Source organism: Pleurodeles waltl, chromosome 8 (assembly GCF_031143425.1).
Source record: "Pleurodeles waltl isolate 20211129_DDA chromosome 8, aPleWal1.hap1.20221129, whole genome shotgun sequence".
NCBI classification, from domain to species: domain Eukaryota; kingdom Metazoa; phylum Chordata; class Amphibia; order Caudata; family Salamandridae; genus Pleurodeles; species Pleurodeles waltl.
In genome coordinates this window covers 1259165792-1259184127 of record NC_090447.1, presented here as the reverse complement: position 1 = coordinate 1259184127, position 18336 = coordinate 1259165792, and the positions used below count along the sequence as shown (strand labels likewise).

Sequence of the window (18336 nt, the reverse complement as noted above, 5' to 3'; positions counted from 1 at the left end):
GTCCATAGGACATGTTCCTTCACAAATCTTCTTGTCTTGTAAAAATATCTACTTGTCCCTTTGGTGCCATGTAGAACGTCAATAAATTATGGCAGCAATCTCGTATTTAAGAGCTCTGATAATAGCCTCTCTAATTAAGCCAGAGCTGATACTATAGTAGGGCTTGAATACTAGCAATTTCCTTATTTTGCCACTTTTCCACTGAACTACATACTGGGGCTGGAGTTAGTGGTAAGCAAAAGTTCCAGGGTTGGAATGCCCTTTTGAATCTCTGCAAACCTACTAACTTGCATGTTTTATGGGATTTTAGCAGCTCTTCTCTAATCCTTTCCTATACTGGGAAGGTTGGATATTTATTCCTGACAATGGCACAGTAAAACTTCTTCCAGGGCTGGGGAAAAAAAGTGGTTAGAGGGAAAGTGAACTTGTAAACACAACATATTTTCGCATGAGCAAACCTACCCATGCTGATTTGCTCAAGTTAAAATACAGTTCACAAATATTTTCTAGGAATACAATTTCCTGGTCTACTTCTGTAAATTCATGAAATACACAAATCTGCACAGATACAAGGATATATACCATGTAATTTTCTTTAACAATTGGACCCTTAATTAAGTCTGCTGTTAACAAAGACCTTTGTTTTTATTAAAATTCTATTTCTCTCTATCCATGTATTGGTTGACTTCACTGAGTGATAGAAGTCTGCTCTTTCATAAGGAGCATATAGGCATACTAAGTAGTTTTGTTCAGTGCCAGCAGCTACTGTGGCAATGTGTGCTTTTTGAGACCAACATTTTTTTTGTGCTTTTTACTAATGTTTGTTACAGGGGGAGGGCCCAGCAGCTCCCATAACAATAAAGTTTTACAAAAGCCAGATCAAAAAAGACACGCATTTGCAAAACCAAAACATGCCACCAATGTCAGACCTATTGGCTTTGCCAATGCTTGTATATTTTCGTGTTTGTTGAAACTGCTTTCACTGATTTTCCATTATCAATAGTTTTTGTAAATACTAGCATGCATCAAAACATTTTACTGAATGATGCTTCAAAGAAATGGTACCCTAAAATTGACAGTAATTTAGCAACATATTTTTAGTCTGGATTGTGAATTCTTTCAGGCAGCTCAGATGCAATGGTGTCTCTCACATGAATGGTCAAATCTCAGTATTTATAACAAACTGACTGTTTCTGAACCTATCTGATTATGAGAGAAAAGGAAGGCAAAAATGTTGTGGCAAAATCCAGCCAAAACCAGTGTTCATAATATGCATCACCTCTTGTGGTCATATTATCTCTCTATCTTAATGTGTTTACAAGGTGACCCAATAGACATATAGATATTCAGGGCCTGTTGGCTAGAGTAATGTCTCCTATCCTGCTGTTAATCAAAGAGAAGATGTTGTTGTGCAAACTGAATGTTTCCAAGTCTTGTTCAAATCAATAACCTGGAAACAGCTCAAAAGGTGACTGTAGTTCACATAGTTGATGGGCATCGTGATTGTGTGGCAAAACCTCTGATGTGACCTCAACTGTTGCACAAGACAGTCTACATCTAGGCAATTCATAGGTGGTTGTTCTAAATGCAGGTCCAGGCATATTTTAAAAACAAGTCCATACCTCAAACCATTGATCTCTCGCCATGAAGGTCTACTTTATAGCTTACAACAGACATTTTTGAAATTATTCAGCAAGGTATTCATCACCCAAGTAGCTTGCCAGTCTGATTCAGCACAGCTGTTCATTCAGGTACCTCATTTCTATTTCTCTCTTTGACATGGCATCCATTGCAAATGGAGAAGATGATATCTCCCCACAGCCAATGACCAGCAGGATTTTTGGAAACTCTCCATAAATGCTTGAGAACAACAAATTAGGCAAACATTGGGAGAATCAATAGGCCTTGCATATGTCTGTTAGTCATGTTGTACAGCAGTATACTGTAAGTGTATTTAAAACCCGGCCTCTGGCTCAGGAATCTATATCAGCATGATACAAGTATTATTCTTATACTGTCTTATTGTTTTGTTTAATGTCATGCTTAAAGGTGTATCAACTATTTTGTTTTTTTAAAGTACTGCATGGTATTACATTTAAAACATCTGTTACAATATTTGTTTTTGTGGCTGATATTTTATTACTTTGCAAACCCAGATATAATATTTGTTTTTGTAGCTGATATTTTATTACTTTGCAAACCCAGATATACAGCTTGCACACCATCTGGTTTCTGAACTACACTTAATACTGCAATGCATCTAACATACTAATGAGTCAGATCCCAAAATGTGTACTCATAGAATGTCACAAAACCACCTTCTTAATTAACATTAATGAGAAAGGTTACATTTTGAAATCCTCTGTGATCCTCTATAATTGACCTTGAACACAAGGTTGGAAGCCTGGGCTGGACAGCAGGCCTCCAACACTGACTTCACATTTCTAGCATGTCAGCACTAAATATTGAGAAGACACCCAAGGGGGCACATATCACAGTCTTCTGTCCCAAGTATGCCTGACATGATTGATTGACAGAATGACATTCACCTTTGTTGCAAACAGATCTAGAGAGATAGGAACTGCTCTTGAGGGAACAAATGGAAGGGGTTGGATTATGAGTCCTATGAACTGAAGAGTTAAATGCTTAAATGAAGGGGCGACTGAGCAATACGTTAAAAGACTTTCCAGGAATTTTGACCTACCGGGATGATGTGATGCTGCTGTTTGTTCTCTGAAAGGGACCTCCAACTCCCACTCCACAGCGCCTGGAGGGCATGCATCGATCCAGGAGGGGGTGGGGCAATCCCTCTCCAATGCACATAAAGCAGATCCTGGCCTCTCTGAAGAGCAGGACTTTTGGTGACTCTTGTAAGGGGGACCAGACCCCTGTGAGCTCTGTCAGTCCCTTGGGAAAGAGACCATTGACTCCACAATTCACTGTGCCAGGAGGAGCTGCATCAATCCAGGAGGGGATAGGGCTGTCTCTCTCTAACACGCATAAAGTGCGTCCCGGCCTTCCCGCAGTGCAGGTCTCTTGGTGGTACTCGTAAATGGGGACCAGACCCCTCTGAGTGCTGTCAAGTCCTTGGGAAAGGGACCACCGACTCCACAATTCACAGCGCCCAGAGATGCTGTATCGATCCAGGAAGGGGCGTGGCCATTCCTCTCCAATGTGCATAAAGCACGTCCTGGCCTTCCCACAGTGGGTGATTCTTGGTGATACTTGTAAGGGGGACCAGACCCCTGTGAATGCCATCAGTCCCTAGGCAAAAAGACCATCAGCTCCACAGTTCACAGCGGCAGGAGGTGCTGCATTGATCTAGGAGGGGGCGGGGCTATCCCTCTCCAATACGCATAAAGCACGTCCCGGCCTTCCCGCAGCACAAGGCAATTCAGGCATAGGCCCAACCAAGGGCTGGCCCATCTGAGACCGGACGAGGCTGAACTGGCCCACCCCGTAACACTGTCTCTCCTGGGATAAGAAATTGTTCCTTCTTCTGTCTCTTAGGGCCCTTGCTTGCTCATTTGCCTTCTATTCTGGGGGTGGGACCCCAACTTCCAAGGATATTTTTGTTTAGTATGGGTGATTCCTTCAGCGGTCCCCTGCCTGCACTTCACTCTTAGAAACCCACTGACTGGCTGGGGTGGGAATCGTCCCCCAGCTCTACTGTGAATAAGAGGTCTGGAACCGCCCTTCTTGGCCCCCCAAATGTTGTTCAGGGCCCCCTGTGATTTTGTCTTGGAGAGGCTACGGGTCATCAGATCTCTTAATACCCCATTTACCTCTATTTTCCAAGTGTAGGGGCTTTTATTTTATTTGCTTTTTCTAAGAATGATCAAAAAGAAAACTGGCCGGAGGGAACCCCGCACCGACCCCACCTGTAAAGTACACTGTTCTTGACAAATGCAGAAAGGGCCATAGGGGTTGTCAACACAGAAATTGAACTTTCTGAGAGGAGACTGTCATTGAATTATGGCTCTGCCCTGCTGGATACGCCTCTAGTAATGAATGATTTACTGACATCCACCTCCTTTCACCATCCCGAGATGGACCCAGTGCTTACTACCACCTCAGCATCTCCCCAGGGAGAAACTCATTTACTACCTAGAGGCTTTTAAATGTCTATGTAATTTGAATGACGCTCCTACCTGTAATTTTGAGACACATAAAGTCTGCAATTAGGAGGCGGAAGTCATTTAGTCACCTAGAAATACTACACTATGAGGAAAACTAGATTAAGCCTTGGATTATTACCTTTGTGTATTTTTCACCATAAGATACTTCTGTTGAATGGTCTTTTTCTAATATATTATTTTATATTTGCCATTTTATCATGTGTTATAAACTGTGCCTCTGATGTACACTTCAACATAATCCTTGCATGCAGAATTCACATTAAATGTTTTTACCTATTTTACAACGTCCCATAGGGAGAGCTGCTATTAATGTTTTATGATGCTTATTGTGTTCTTGTTCTACCTGTACTTTAGATAGGTTATCTCAGAGCACAAGTGTTACAAACCATGCCTAGGATGTAACTTCCATGTGCAAACTAGTACCAAACTTCTTTTTTTAATCATTTTACGTTGACCTAACATGAGATATTTGCTATTAATGTATTTGATTTTCACCGTTTTTATTCTTTTATGGATTTTTTGTATAAACCAAATAAAGATTGAATTGATTCCCGAAAGGGAAGCTGCACCATTTTGTGACTCAGATACCACCCCAGATTGGGAGTAGGTAACTGATCAATGGTTTACAACCACAAACGAGGTCACAAACCATTGATACATCCCATTGCAACTCGCAAATAGGAGGGGGCGCTTCTTTCATGACCCCTCATTATTTGTGATTCGGAAATTATTTAAAAAAAAAACACTGTGTGAGTCGGAATGGCTCCTTTACCATCACACAGCCTGTGTTTGTTTTGTGATATGCATGCTTTGAGTCTGCCAAGCCTTTTAATTTTTTTTATAAATTGGGCTCTGGGTTCTAAGTCATATGTTTTCATTATTAGGAAGCAGCTAGGTTCATGGCTTGGCAAGAGTAATTTTATAATCATGAAACACACATAATACTTTGACACTGGAGTTAAAAAAGGTTTAAAAAAAAGTATGTCCTGCTTCAAAGTAGTAGTAAATGTTGAGGCTGTGATGCATCTTCTCACTGAGCTTGGTGTTCTCTTCTCCAGATCTGGGACATCCAGGACCAGAGCTGCATGCTTACAGTCTGCTCGAAAACCAGTGGGATCCGTGGGGAGATCACTGCCTGCCACTTCACTCCGGGTATCAGAGCGCTGTGCGTGGCATCAGATACCGTTGCTCTTCTACCTCTCCGAAATAGGTAAGGGTAGTTTTGGTGGTACCTACTGGTGGACCCATGTTGCATGACATGTATAGATGCATGAAGTGTAGCCAAATCCTACAAGTAGGTCTGATTATTGATTGCGTTGAATTTTTAGCAGGTACAATAGGGTTTAAAACTACTGCAGCCTAATATTCCCAACACCACATCATCATTGTCTAAATCTCCCTTAGGTTTGGGCCAGGTTGCATAAACCTTTCATCGGTGTGGTGCTGTTTTGCCCTTGCAGTTGCACCTACTTAAATTTGCATTTGGTATAAGTGTCATTTTTGCACTAACCGTTTGGTTCAGATATCAGCAGCGGTGGAGTGCTCCATAATCGGTCTCTCTGCCTTCTCCTGCCTTTCTTGTTTCTTTGTCTCACCACGTCACATCTTTTACCATGTCAGTAGTCACTTCGCTCTAATTTGCCACCAGCACAAACACCTTGCCTTGCTGAGAAATCTAAGCGATCCAATTAACGTTCTACATTAAATACTGACTTAGCTCTGTAGCCTGTAGAACAACTGCTTCGTTTATTGGGATAGAAAACCAGTTCCCAACACAAATTTACCTTGAGAGACTTTATAATAGAATATCCTAGACAGACTTTCATCTGGAATAAATAATGTGTCCTGGAGTTATTAATAGAAAAACAACTCCCAATTGGACGATAATTGTGTAAATGATTGCTAGAACACAATATTCTGATATTTATGACTGATATTTTAAAGCACACCTTTTGAGGTTTTATCTTAGCACCTTCTCATCCTCTAGGGTGAAAACTGTAATCGTCCTGCAGCTGCGTTGTGTCAGATAGGGAGTAATACTGGAAGTGAAAATGGCAAATTACATTTCTGATTATTATACATCAAATCTGGAAAAGTGACTTCTGAAGTAGGAGTACAATAAACTAACAACCATGCTAGGATAAAGAAAAAAGTCCAGCACACATGGCAAAAACGTGCGGTACAGAAAAGAGCCACATGACAAACAGGAGTGCTTCAGGGACTCATACAAATGGAAGAGATGCTGATAAGTACGGCATAATATAACATTAATAATAATGTGCATCTTGAAAAGCAACAACAGTTTTCAATAGTCCTGAATAAAAACTCGTAAAGCTGTGCCAATACTTATTCCTTTTTTCGTGTACAAATATAAGCTTTTAAAATTGAAAGTGTGTAGTCTACGGCACGCTGGAATAATAATAGTGGAACTAGGACTTCAGGGACTTGATGTCCCTTTTTTTGTTAATCTAGATGGTTTGAAAGACCAGTGTTTCACACATTTGTGTTCCATTTACCTCATATTTAAATTTGTAAATTTGTAAATATTTTGTGGCCCCTTGTACTTTGTACACCCTTGTATTTGTTTCCTACACATGTATGTATTCATAGGCATAGGTGTGTGTGTGTGTCTGTGTGTGTGTGTGTGTGTGTGTATGGATAGGTTCTGGAAACATATCATATGTCAAGGCGCCAACATTTGATGGATGTTCTTCTTTTTACTAGTATTTACTCACCTAACAACAAAATGCTTCCATAGACTTTTTAAACCGTGAACACCGTCCAAAAACGAGTTGGTGCTTAATTCACCTTATTGGAATCACATTCTTAAAGACATCAAATGACTCACAATTATGAGTCAAGATGTTAACAGGTATGCATTTGCCGCTGATATGATACCTTCTGCCAGGACCTATGGACAACCCTCTATAGTTTGGTAAAATATACAACACACTTTCCTTAGGGGCTTGCTTACAATCCCAGTGTGAGATAAACCGTTTCTAAGAAGGTCATCCCTACATTCTATATTATTCAACAGTCTGCAGGGCCTCAACATTGTCAGCGAAGTTCTGGATATAGATTTCCACACCTTCTAAATGAGCTTGTCACATAAAATGTTTCTATAGCACGGTGTTAAAGCTGATGAGTGTGTGCCTAGAAATTTACTGGAGGATAATGTTGTCAGAAGCTTGGGCTTTTCTCACAGATTTTTTGCAGCAAGCTTTGGCTTTAAGCCACAGCCTGCTTTTTAAAATGCCTCTGCAATCCACATCTGTAGCTCTCAACCTTTGCCTTCTTTAACATGAAAAATCACGTGTACCCCAAAACGTACTGTTTTTTTATATGGTGCACCATATATCTTTCAACATGCACAACCACACTTGCATCCAGGGCTTACGGTGTTTCTGTATTATGTGCCCATATGGGTACACACTAACTCTATGCTGTATGATGGCAATAAGACCTTTACTAACAATGTTCTTTTTTTTAAATGGCGTAGGGCATTACAGATTAATGTGAATAGCCAGAGATGTCATCAATGATGTAATTTGAGATGTAAGTGATGTCATCAATGATGTCATTTAACATGTCAGAACTGATGTAATATGTGAGGTCATAAGTAGTGAGCAATCACCTGTGGGCACCCAACCACGTTCAGGCACTCAACTACTCATGGGCATCCAACCCCATGTGAGAACCAACCCTACACTGCAACAGCCAGGCCCTCTACCCACTCACTGCCTTTGGCTATGTGTAGTGGGAGTTGGCCTCAGGGCCTGGCCTCCGGCCACACTCTGCACCAACTCCTTGTGCATGTCCCATCCCCAGTAGGTAGGTAAAGTAGGTAGGTAAAGGTTTATTGTTTAGTTACTTAGAACCATAACAAAACAGTAAAAATACGCAAAGACTTTAAAAAATATTTGTGATGTAACTGAGTCCTCATCAATGGATTATGCACATTCTCCAATCATTTCGATGTGCGCTCCATAGGAGCTCTTTTTAAAATATAATGAGAGACTTCTGCTTAAGGCTTTGCTTGCTCCAGTGTGAGTAGAGCATTGCTTGGTACCATTAGAGTCCATTGTCAGGCATTGGCTGTGCACTATCCTCCCACGAGACGCAGGGTGAGTGGTGCTGTTTTGTTAACAGCTGCTTTTGCATCACCAGCGATACAAACTTCACTAAAGCACAGTTCAGCTGCACGCCATAACTGCTTGTCTCCGTATCCGTATGCCTTTTTTTATTGACATTGTTTGTTTCTAATTCAAGTGCAAGATCCATTGCTGCTTGGGTGACAAGATCTATGTTTGATTGCTCGCATTTGCCCCGTTTGCAGTTTGTGGTGAAAGTGGTAATATGTGCTGTGTTTGTTTTCTCCAATTTGGTTATCCTCAGGACTACGGATAATTCCTGTGATCAGTGGTCGCTCTCACTCCTGTTGCTTTGGTGGTAAGAGGTTACTTGTTTGAATAGTGGAAGGGTGAAAAACGTGTAGTCAATTGTGGTAGAGGCTGTGGTAGAAAAATAAGATGCCGCTGGAGGGGAGTCCTCAATAAATCTGCCATTCAGGGCTCTTAGCTGTAACATTTCTACGCCCTTGAGCAAAGACCTGCTGGTCTTTGTGGGACAGCCATGTTTGTTGGCCCCCTGGATAGGAAGGTCCCACGTGCTGGAAAGGGCAATTGAGGCTTTGTCTGTGGAGGATTCTAGTTGATGCAGATTGAAGTCGCCTGAGACGATGATATCAGCCGTATCGACTATGCCACCGCTGCTCATATAACTCTTGAGTAGAGCCACTAGGTTCTTAGCATCACTGGGTTTAAGTTTGGGTTGAAGATGTTTACGAGAACTATCTCTGCAGTGGACATACTGGTTGAGGCGGCAATTGTCACAATATTGATACAAGAGCAGGTAGAGTGCAAAGGGGGGGCTCTGGCCGATAGTGCTAAGAAGACGTAAGTGGTCAGACCACCTTGCGGGTGACCATACTTCGCCTTCCTGGTAGCTGGGGTGAAGAAGCACATATAGCCCTGCAGGCAGAATGGTTCATCCAGCCAAGTTTCCTGCATTAGTATAATGTCGAAAGTGCTGATGTATTGGATGAAATCAGGGTCCAAAGCCTTAGAAAGAGGCCATTTACATTCCAGGAACACAGGCAGAGGATCTCCTTTGAAAATGTAGGGCCCCACTTTTTATCTGAGGTTTGTCACCCTAACCTATTGCAGTTGTTGATTCTTTTTGGGAACCACCTTAAGTCATTGTTGTTTGATAAGAAGTTGACTGAGGTGAAATAATTTTGGGGCCGAAAGTTGCCCCTTGCAGTAGTGGAGAAACTTGAGGTCACAGGAGAGCAGCCCCAGGCGCTCCTGAGTATGGAGCGTGTTTCCCTGCACTGGGGGCCTGAATCAAGGGCTGGACCCGATGTTAGTAAAGGGGTTGGATAGCCAACCTCACAGTACGTGATAATACTAATGCCCCAGCGTTGAAAGGTTGTGCTTTCTTCTAGGATTGTTTCGGCGATTAGTCCTACCCTCCATGTGGCCTTGGTAGCTTCAGGGGCAGTAGGGTTGATTGGGAGGAGGAATTCTACTGCTAGGAGATCAGTTGTGTTCAAGCTGCTTGTAGAGTGAATTTGTGAAAGTAGCCGAAGAATATTCCCCCTGTTCAAGATATCCCCAGTTCCCCTGGATTTGTAGTGCAGATGAAGAATTAATGAATGGGCAGTTGAGGGATCTGGTTGGGATTCGAATCTCCTCCCAAATTCCAGAAGCTGTTAGGCCTTTTAGTTGTAGAGTTCCCCACCTGTGCATGATGTGTGGAGCTAGCCCCAGTAGGTGGCCAATCTTCTGCTGCGCACAGCTTTCAGTCATGCACGTAGGTGGGCTGTCCCTGCACCCAACCCAATCAGGTGGCCAACCCCACTCTGTGGTGCCTACGACCTATACACTGACAGTTGGCCACAGGACCTGGCCTATCACTGGACTCTTCTTTTAGCTTTTTTTAATGTTTTTTTAATGTTTTATCCTTATAGTGGTATTACAGAGGTACCCACACTGAGTACTGCAGTACTCACAGCCCGAATTTTTATTTTTTATTTTACTTTACAGGGGTACCACTGGGACACCACCACATGGCCCTGGGAGTCAGGGTGTGCCTACCCTGAAAATTTATGTGACAGTTGATTTTCTTTTCAGGATTTGGGGATTGAGTCCCTTTTAATGTTTTATCCTTATAGTGGTATTACAGAGGTACCCACACTGAGTACTGCAGTACTCACAGCCCGAATTTTTTATTTTTATTTTACTTTACAGGGGTACCACTGGGACACCACCACATGGCCCTGGGAGTCAGGGTGTGCCTACCCTGCTAATTTATGTGACAGTTGATTTTCTTTTCAGGATTTGGGGATTGAGTCCCTGAGGGCTGTAATGGCTGCCACAATATATTGGACATGTTGGGGCCGGCCAGTCAGGATCAACTTTCATTGTGCTAATCGGAGATTCTCCACACACTAATGGTCCACATATCTCCAAATTATACTCAGCGGTAACCCCTTCATGCCCAACAAGCACCTATTTAAAAGCTCATTTCTCAAAAACAGCTGAATAGCTTTACACCAAAACATAAAAAGCACCCTTTATGAGCAAAGTTGTAACTTGTTGCCAAACTTTTCAGCCATGTTTTTGCATTGGAAAGTAAACTTTTGTATGGAAATGAAAGTGTCAAATCACAGTTTTGCTACTTTGCCTCAATCCTCTTTTTCTTGGTCCCTACTCGACAGATAAGCGCAAAGCTTTCCATGTAGGATCCAAAGTGGAAGAGCATTTTTTTAACTTTTCGTGCAAATTAATCAAATAGTGCCAAAAATGGGGCCTTGGGCCTAACGTGACATGGGGTTGGCCACAGGGCCAGACTCATCCAAATCAAATGTATATTTCAGTAATTCACACAATGCAATGTTTAATAATGATAGTGATTGATATGAAAATGTTTAATAAATATTATAAATAATGGACACTCTTTTACTCTGTTTTTTAATTATTGGGGGGGCATGGAACCCCTCCTTAAGCCTTTATGGGCCCTGGGGACCTCATCTTCGAGGCTGTATTTTCATTTTAAGTGGGGTGGGGGTGCCCCCCCCCCACCTCAAGCGTATACAGGCCCTGGGAACCCCATCCCTCAGGGCCTGAAGTGGGTGCCCTGTTACTACCCACCTGGGCACCCACAACACAAAACATTGGGGACCAAGGAGGGAGTCCCAAGGTCCCAGCAGCTCAGCCGTCTCCCTGCATGCATTTATCTTGGGTGCAGCTGGTGTTGGCATTACTCCTGCCCAGCATGAGGAGCAATTTTCTCTGCTGCCGGGAGCAATCTCATTTTACCTGCCGTAAAATCACAGACACTGAAGCAAATGTCTGCTCCCATATGGCAGAAGCATTTGTGCAGCTCCCCCCAAGTGGAAGAGAGAAATTTTCCAGGGCAACAGTGTCCTGGGGGCAGGGGCCCTGGTACACAGTAATTGAGCTTACCCTGTGGGTATGGGGTCCTGAGGCCTTTGTACTCTCAGGGAGAGCAGCTGTCTAACCCCTCTGTTTTCATAGTAATGCTGGGTGTGGGGGAGGGGCTTCCTGTGGGAATTTAATCAGCTTGGGGATGTGGAAGCACACCCCTTCTACATTGTCTAAACATATTATATTTGTCCTAATGTGTTTTTATAGGAACCGTTGAGTCCAAGTTAAATATGTTGATGGTGTGAAGTAGCTTTTGTATGCAAAATGACTCAATGACTCAATGGCTAATTTAGATTTTTAGGTAAGACTGATTTCTTTTTTGGTTTATGTTGCTTTCCCCTTCCAGCTCCCTTTTTCTGTTTTCAGGGGGACTCCTCTGTGGAGTTTCAATATTATAAAACTTTACTTTCTCTTGAAATAATTCTACAAATTCAGTGAAAAAAAAGGTTAAAGTGATGTTGTAGTTAGGCATGGTAACAAGCTCTTACTTTACTTTAAAAGCAACCTCAGACATTCACTGAAAAAAGCAAAGTTTAAAGTGACATATGTCTTAGTTTAGAGAAAATGTCCTTTTTTTAAACTTAATATTTTAAAACCACTGAAATTCACAAGTTTATATCTCAAATAATATACATGTTGTGCCCATGTAGGGTGTTTCACTTGAAAAAAAGGTTGAAGTAACATTATAGATAGGTGTGATAAAAAGATATGTTTTTGTTTAAAGCAACATTTTTCACTGAAACAACAAAGGTTAAAGTAATGTTATCATTAGGTGAATATGTCAGTGACAACATTAACTTTTTGAACTAAAAAAACACAGAAATTCACCAGTTACAGTTAGCAGAGCTTACTATAACTTGGCCTTTGCCATGCATTGCTTATGACCTCGCAAATAACATCACCCATGACATGTTCTATGAAATTATTAATGACATCACTGATGACATCTCAAATGATATTGATGACATCATGCATTTAATGTGGTAGTTTGTTTTATAGTTTACACAGTGGCTGATAACTACCATATTACTTTTCTACCTACTTTTGAACAGTCTGTACCCTGGTCCTGGTACTGGGTGTTAAATGTTTACAAAAAAGATGTGCTCCTAATGTATCATAGATGTGCAGAGATATCGAACACATTATTAGTCTTTGCAGTGAAGAGTAACTTTGTGTGCAGATGACCAATATATTCCACACCAGCTTTTTGACTCATAGAAGTGCACCATGTAATAACCTATGTACTTGTGCTTGTTTAGCTTTAGAAGATGGTGTATCTGTAATGTTTACAGCACAATATGAATGCTTCAAATAATTTGACTGTTAGCACCTTCAGGCCTTGGTTATTTTAAGTGAATAGTGTCTCTTTGGATGAGTTTTGTATGGAGTGTACACTCTTCTTAGTAGATAATTTCTAATATTCTGTGGTGTATTTCCCATTGGAGTTTCACTCTCTGCAAACAGTATGGTATAGAGTAAACTCCCTCCATAGAGTAAATAGTGTTTACAGTACCCATTTTTCTACTCATGTGCACTTCATTTCTCAATGTAGATTGGAGGACTGTGAGACATTTGATGCAGATAAAGGCTGTTCATACAAGGTTATTAGTTTTGGAAGAGTCGTTAAGTATCTTGAGGAACTTGTTTTTATTTTTAACACTTGTATACAGATTTGAACATCACGTGCAAGAAGGGTTTCCCATATATCTGTGGTTGATTGTTAATGTAAACTAGGCTACCCGTGAAGTGTATGGTATAAGGTTAATACTGCAAATAACCCATTCTTGTATGTTATTTCTGTTATGGCATTAATGATGCTTCATATTATTATGAGCTATTTTGTACCTAATATCAGAAATCTAATATCATGTTAGTTTATAGAGCAATGTGTGCAAAAGAAGCTTGGATGATGGAAATGTAAAAAACGTTTTTGGCTCCAGGTGGGGTTTCCCACCACCAGACTTAGGGGGTCAGGGTATGTGTTCCTTGCCTCTTATGTATTTTGTTGTGAATTGTTTTAGGACTACGGACCGAGTCCTGAGTCATAAGATGGCTGTCACCACTTCCTGGTTGAGGGGTTGGCAGCCAATCAAATCTCACTCTGAGATCGTTTGACTCTGCGGATCCTCTGAGGCATGAAATATACTCTCTTTATGAACATTAATTTCCCCAACACTACTGAGCAGATTTACACCAAAACAAAAAAGGCAGTCTTTGTTGACCAAGATCTAGCTTTCTGTCAAATTTGGTGTAAATCTGTTAAGTGGTTTGGGCTGTAGATGTGTCTAAATTTCCTATGGAAAAATGAATGGAGAAAACACGTATGGAGGCACCACCTTTTTCTCCACCTCCACTTGACAGATCACCCCAAAACTTTCCATGAGCAAACTAGATAGAAAGTAGCACTTTTTCGGAAAGACAAACAGGACCAAAGTTATTAGCAACACAAAAAATGCATTTTCTGTGGAAACAAGATCCTACCTACATATATCCACACAACTCCACTAATAAAGCAGAGATTTGCATTTGAACATGGTGAAGGTGCAGTTTATTAAATGCAATATGGCAATGTACTACATCTACGAGTTTCGGCTGTACAACAATTTCAGAAACATCTTGTGTTGCCTTTAATAATCATGTGCAATGTAACAGAAAGATAAACATAAAAATCATACTGGGGCAATCACTGCGTTTTTCATTAGAAAGTCAATATATATCAGCGACATTTTAAAGGCAAAATAAGTCTAAATGATTATCAACAAAATTATATAGCAAACAAGGTTCCTTACAAAGAGTAAAGTGCATGAGTTCATGCATGTTGCAATGCCAATCACAACGTAAATGGATAATTACTCACCAAACTAAAAGTAGCCCCAGTGGGCATATGTATCTTTAACATTATAAGTCAAACAGTAGCTCCAAATGCAAGGTTACAACATTCCATATTGCCCTACAATTACAAAAGCGGTATTAAGCATAGCTCAGTTTCATAACAATATAATTGTACAAAATTGTACCCTTGTGGTCATTACCCCAGATAAATCAGCTCTTTCATTCTTCATATGATATGAACAATCAGGGAATCTTCCTGGGCGCTTGATCTGAAATGAAATAAGAAAAAAACAAATAAAAACACTAAAACTAAATTTACCAACAAGAATTCCACATCAAAAGCATCAATATTTCTAGTACTATAATGATGCTTTAGAAGTGGAGTTCTTGGATGTTAAATTGACTGAAGCAGGACAAGTTACCCTCCACATTATTCAGAAAACCTACTGCAGGCAATAGTACACTACATGCGAGTAGCTTTCATCCCAATTTTCATCCCATTGCACTAAAAGAGAGCATACCCTACGGGGATCTCGAAGGGTGAAAAGGATTTGCAGAGGCCAGAGCAGACTAATCCCTATAATTACCCAACCCCATGCTGCACACAGCCAAACAGTCTGTCTCCTTTTGTGTGAGAATAGGCATTACAGGATGTCTCTGGGTGTGAGAGTGTCTGTCTGGGTGTGAATGTGGGTGCCTGAGGGTCTGAGTGGTTTGTGAATGGGTGCATGGGGGTCTCAGTGGGTCTGTGAGTGTGTGCGTCAGTGTCTGAGTGGGTCTGTGAGTGGGTGTGACAGTGTCTGAGTGGGTGTGTGAGTGCATGCATGAAGGGCTTAGTGTATTTATGAGTGGGTGTGTGAGGACTGAATGGGTCTGTGAGTGGGTTCAAGAGGGTTTGAGTGGGTCTGTGAGTGGATGTGTCAGTGTCTGTGTGGGTCTGTGACTGGGTGCATGAGAGTCTGAGTGGATTTGTGAGTAGGTGCGTCAGTGTTTGAGTGGGTCTGTGAGTGGGAGTGACAGTGTCTGAGTGGGTGTGTGAGTCCATGCATGAACGGCTGAGTGGATTTGTGAGTAAGTACATGAAGGTCACAATGGGTCTGTGAGTGGATGCATGAGGGACTGTGTGGGTCTGTGATGGGTGCGTCACGGTCTGAGTGGGTGCATTAGTCGCTGAGTAGGTCTGTGAGTGGTTGTGTCAATGTTTGTGTGGGTCTGTGAGTGGGTGCATGAGGGTCTGAGTGGGTCAGTGAGTAGGTTCATCAGTGTCTGAGTGGGTCTGTGAGTGGGTATGTCATTGTCAGTCTGGGTCTGTGAGTGGGTGCACGAGGGTCTGAGTGGGCCGGTGAGTGGGTGTGTCAGTGTTTGAGTTTGTAAGTGGGAGGGTGAGTGTCTGAGTGGGTCTATGAGTGGGTTTGTGAGGGTCGGAGTGGGTCTGTGAGTGGGTGTGTGATGATCTGCGTGTGTCGGTGGGTGGGTGTGCCAGTGTCTAAGTGGGTCTGTGAGTGGGTGTATGAGGCTCTAAGTGGTCTGTGAGTGGGTGTATGAGTGTCTCAGTGGGTCTGTGTGTGGGTGCATCAGTATCTCACTGGGCCTGTGAGTGGGTGCATTAGTGTCTGAATGGACCTGTGAGTGGGTGCATGAGGGTCTGAGTGGGTCTGTGAGTGGGTGCGTCAGTGTCTGAGTCGGTCTGTGAGTGGATGTGTGAAGGTTTCAGTGGGTCTGTGAGTGTGTGTGTGAGGCTCTGAGTGGTCTGTGAGTGGGTGTATGAGTGTCTCAGTGGGTCTGAGTCTGGGTGAATCAGTGTCTCACTGGGTCTGTGAGTGGGTGCATCAGTGTCTGAGTGAGTCTGTGAGTAAATGCATGACGTTTGAGTGGGTGCATAAGTGTCTGCGTGGGAGTGGGAGTGTGAGTGTGAGTGGGCACATGAGTCTCTGAGTGCATGTATAAGTGAATGAATTAGTGTATTAATGAGGCTGTGGTTTCTCTTCCAAATGTTTATCATATTTGTGAACTGTTAGAAATGGGGTCTTTGGTTGGCAGTCAGGTTACACCCTGTCCAAGCAAGGGCCCTCACTCTAGTCAGGGTAAAGGAGAATCACCCTCAGCTAACCCCCGCTCACCCCTTTGGTAGCTTGCCACAAACAGGCAGGGCTAACTTCAGAGTTCTAGGTGTAAAGTATTTGTACCAACACACACAGTAACTTAGTGAAAACACTACAAAATGACACAACACAGGTTTAGAAAAATAGACAATATTTATCTAAATAAAACAAGACCAAAACGACAAAAATCCAACATACACGAGTCAAGGTACTAATTGAAATGTAAAAAGAGTCTTAAATCCTTTAGCAAACAATGCTAACACTGTTAGCGTTGAAATGTACCTGGGTAGCGTCAAAATAACACGCATGGGCGAGTGTGTGTCAAAAAAGGTTGTGTCGATTTCTCCTCTGTAAGCAAAACCGTGTGTCGTTTCTCTTTCTCCGGTCGGATCGGCACTCGTTGTTTCTTTTCCCCGTAGGAGAGAGATGCGTCAATCCAGACAGAACACCTGGGGTCCAGGCAGGCTTGCGTTGTTTTTCCACATCCAGCGATGTTGCGTCATTGCAGCCTTCATCAGCGATGCCGTGCGTTGTTTCTCTAGCCGCGTGTGTTGATCTTCCAGCCATGCTGCAGCCGCGCTTAGGAGGTTGCGTCAAACATTTCTCCACACTGCAGTCTGTGCATGGATTTCCAACCTTGGTCTGCCAGCTTCACCTGTCAAGGCCCCAGAAACTGGATAGGGCACTACTTGGCAGGGCAGGAGTCTCAGCAGAGAGTCCAGGTGCTGGTAGGGGAAGCCTTTGATGGCCCTGAGACTTCAACCACATTTTTTCTAAACCTGTGGAGTCCAGGTGCTGGTAGGGGAAGCCTTTGATGGCCTTGAGACTTCAACCACAGGAGGCAAGCTCAGGACAAGCCCTTGGAGATTTCTTCACAAGCAGGAATGCACAAAAAAGTCCAGTCTTTGTCCCCTTACACTGGCAGAAGAAGCAACTGCAGGATAGCTCCTCAAAGCACAGTCACAGGCAGGGCAGAACTTCTCCTCAGCTCTTCAGCTCTTCTCCAGGCAGAGGTTCCTCTTGATTTCCAGAAGTGATCTAAAGTCTGTGGTTTTGGGTGCCCTTCTTATACCCATTTTGGCCTTTGAAGTAGGCTTAGTTCAAAGGAAAGTCTCTCTTGTTTGTGAAATCCTGCCTTGCCCAGGCCAGGCCCCAGACACACAGCAGGGGGTTGGAGACTGCATTGTGTGAGGGCAAGCACAGCCCTTTTAGGTGTAAGTGACCACTCCTACCTTCCCTCCTAGCACAGATGGCTCATCAGGATATGCAGGCTACACCCCAGCTCCCTTTGTGTCACTGTATAGAGAGATGTGCAGACAGCCCAACTGTCAAACTGACTCAGACAGGGAATCCACAAACAGGCAGTCACAGAATGGTTTAAGCAAGAAAATGCCCACTTTCTAAAAGTGGCATTTTCAAACACACAATCTTAAAATCAACTTTACTAAAAGGTGTATTTTTAAATTGTGAGTTCAGAGACCCCAAACTCCACATGTCTATCCGTTCCCAAAGGGAATCTACGCTTTAATCATATTTAAAGGCTGCCTCAATGTTAAATTATGAGAGGGATAGGACTTGCAACAGTGAAAAACGAATTTGGCAGTGTTTCACTGTAAGGACATATAAAACACATTAGTATATGTCCTACCTTAAACATACACTGCACCCTGCCCATGGGGCTACCTAGGCCGTACCTTAGGGGTGTCATACATGTAGGAAAAGGGAAGGCTTAGACCTGGCAAGTGGGTGCAC

At 42.5% G+C, this 18336-nt stretch overlaps 1 protein-coding gene across 1 annotated transcript in view; it reads left to right on the top strand.

Moving 5' to 3' along the window:
- The window catches only part of LOC138248527 (cilia- and flagella-associated protein 337-like), a 513680-nt gene that overhangs the window by 170524 nt on the left and 324820 nt on the right, over positions 1-18336 (top strand). The window contains exon 15 of the mRNA XM_069202182.1: positions 5198-5349. Coding sequence (XP_069058283.1) covers positions 5198-5349 — 152 coding nt within the window. The remainder of the gene's footprint in view (positions 1-5197; positions 5350-18336) is intronic.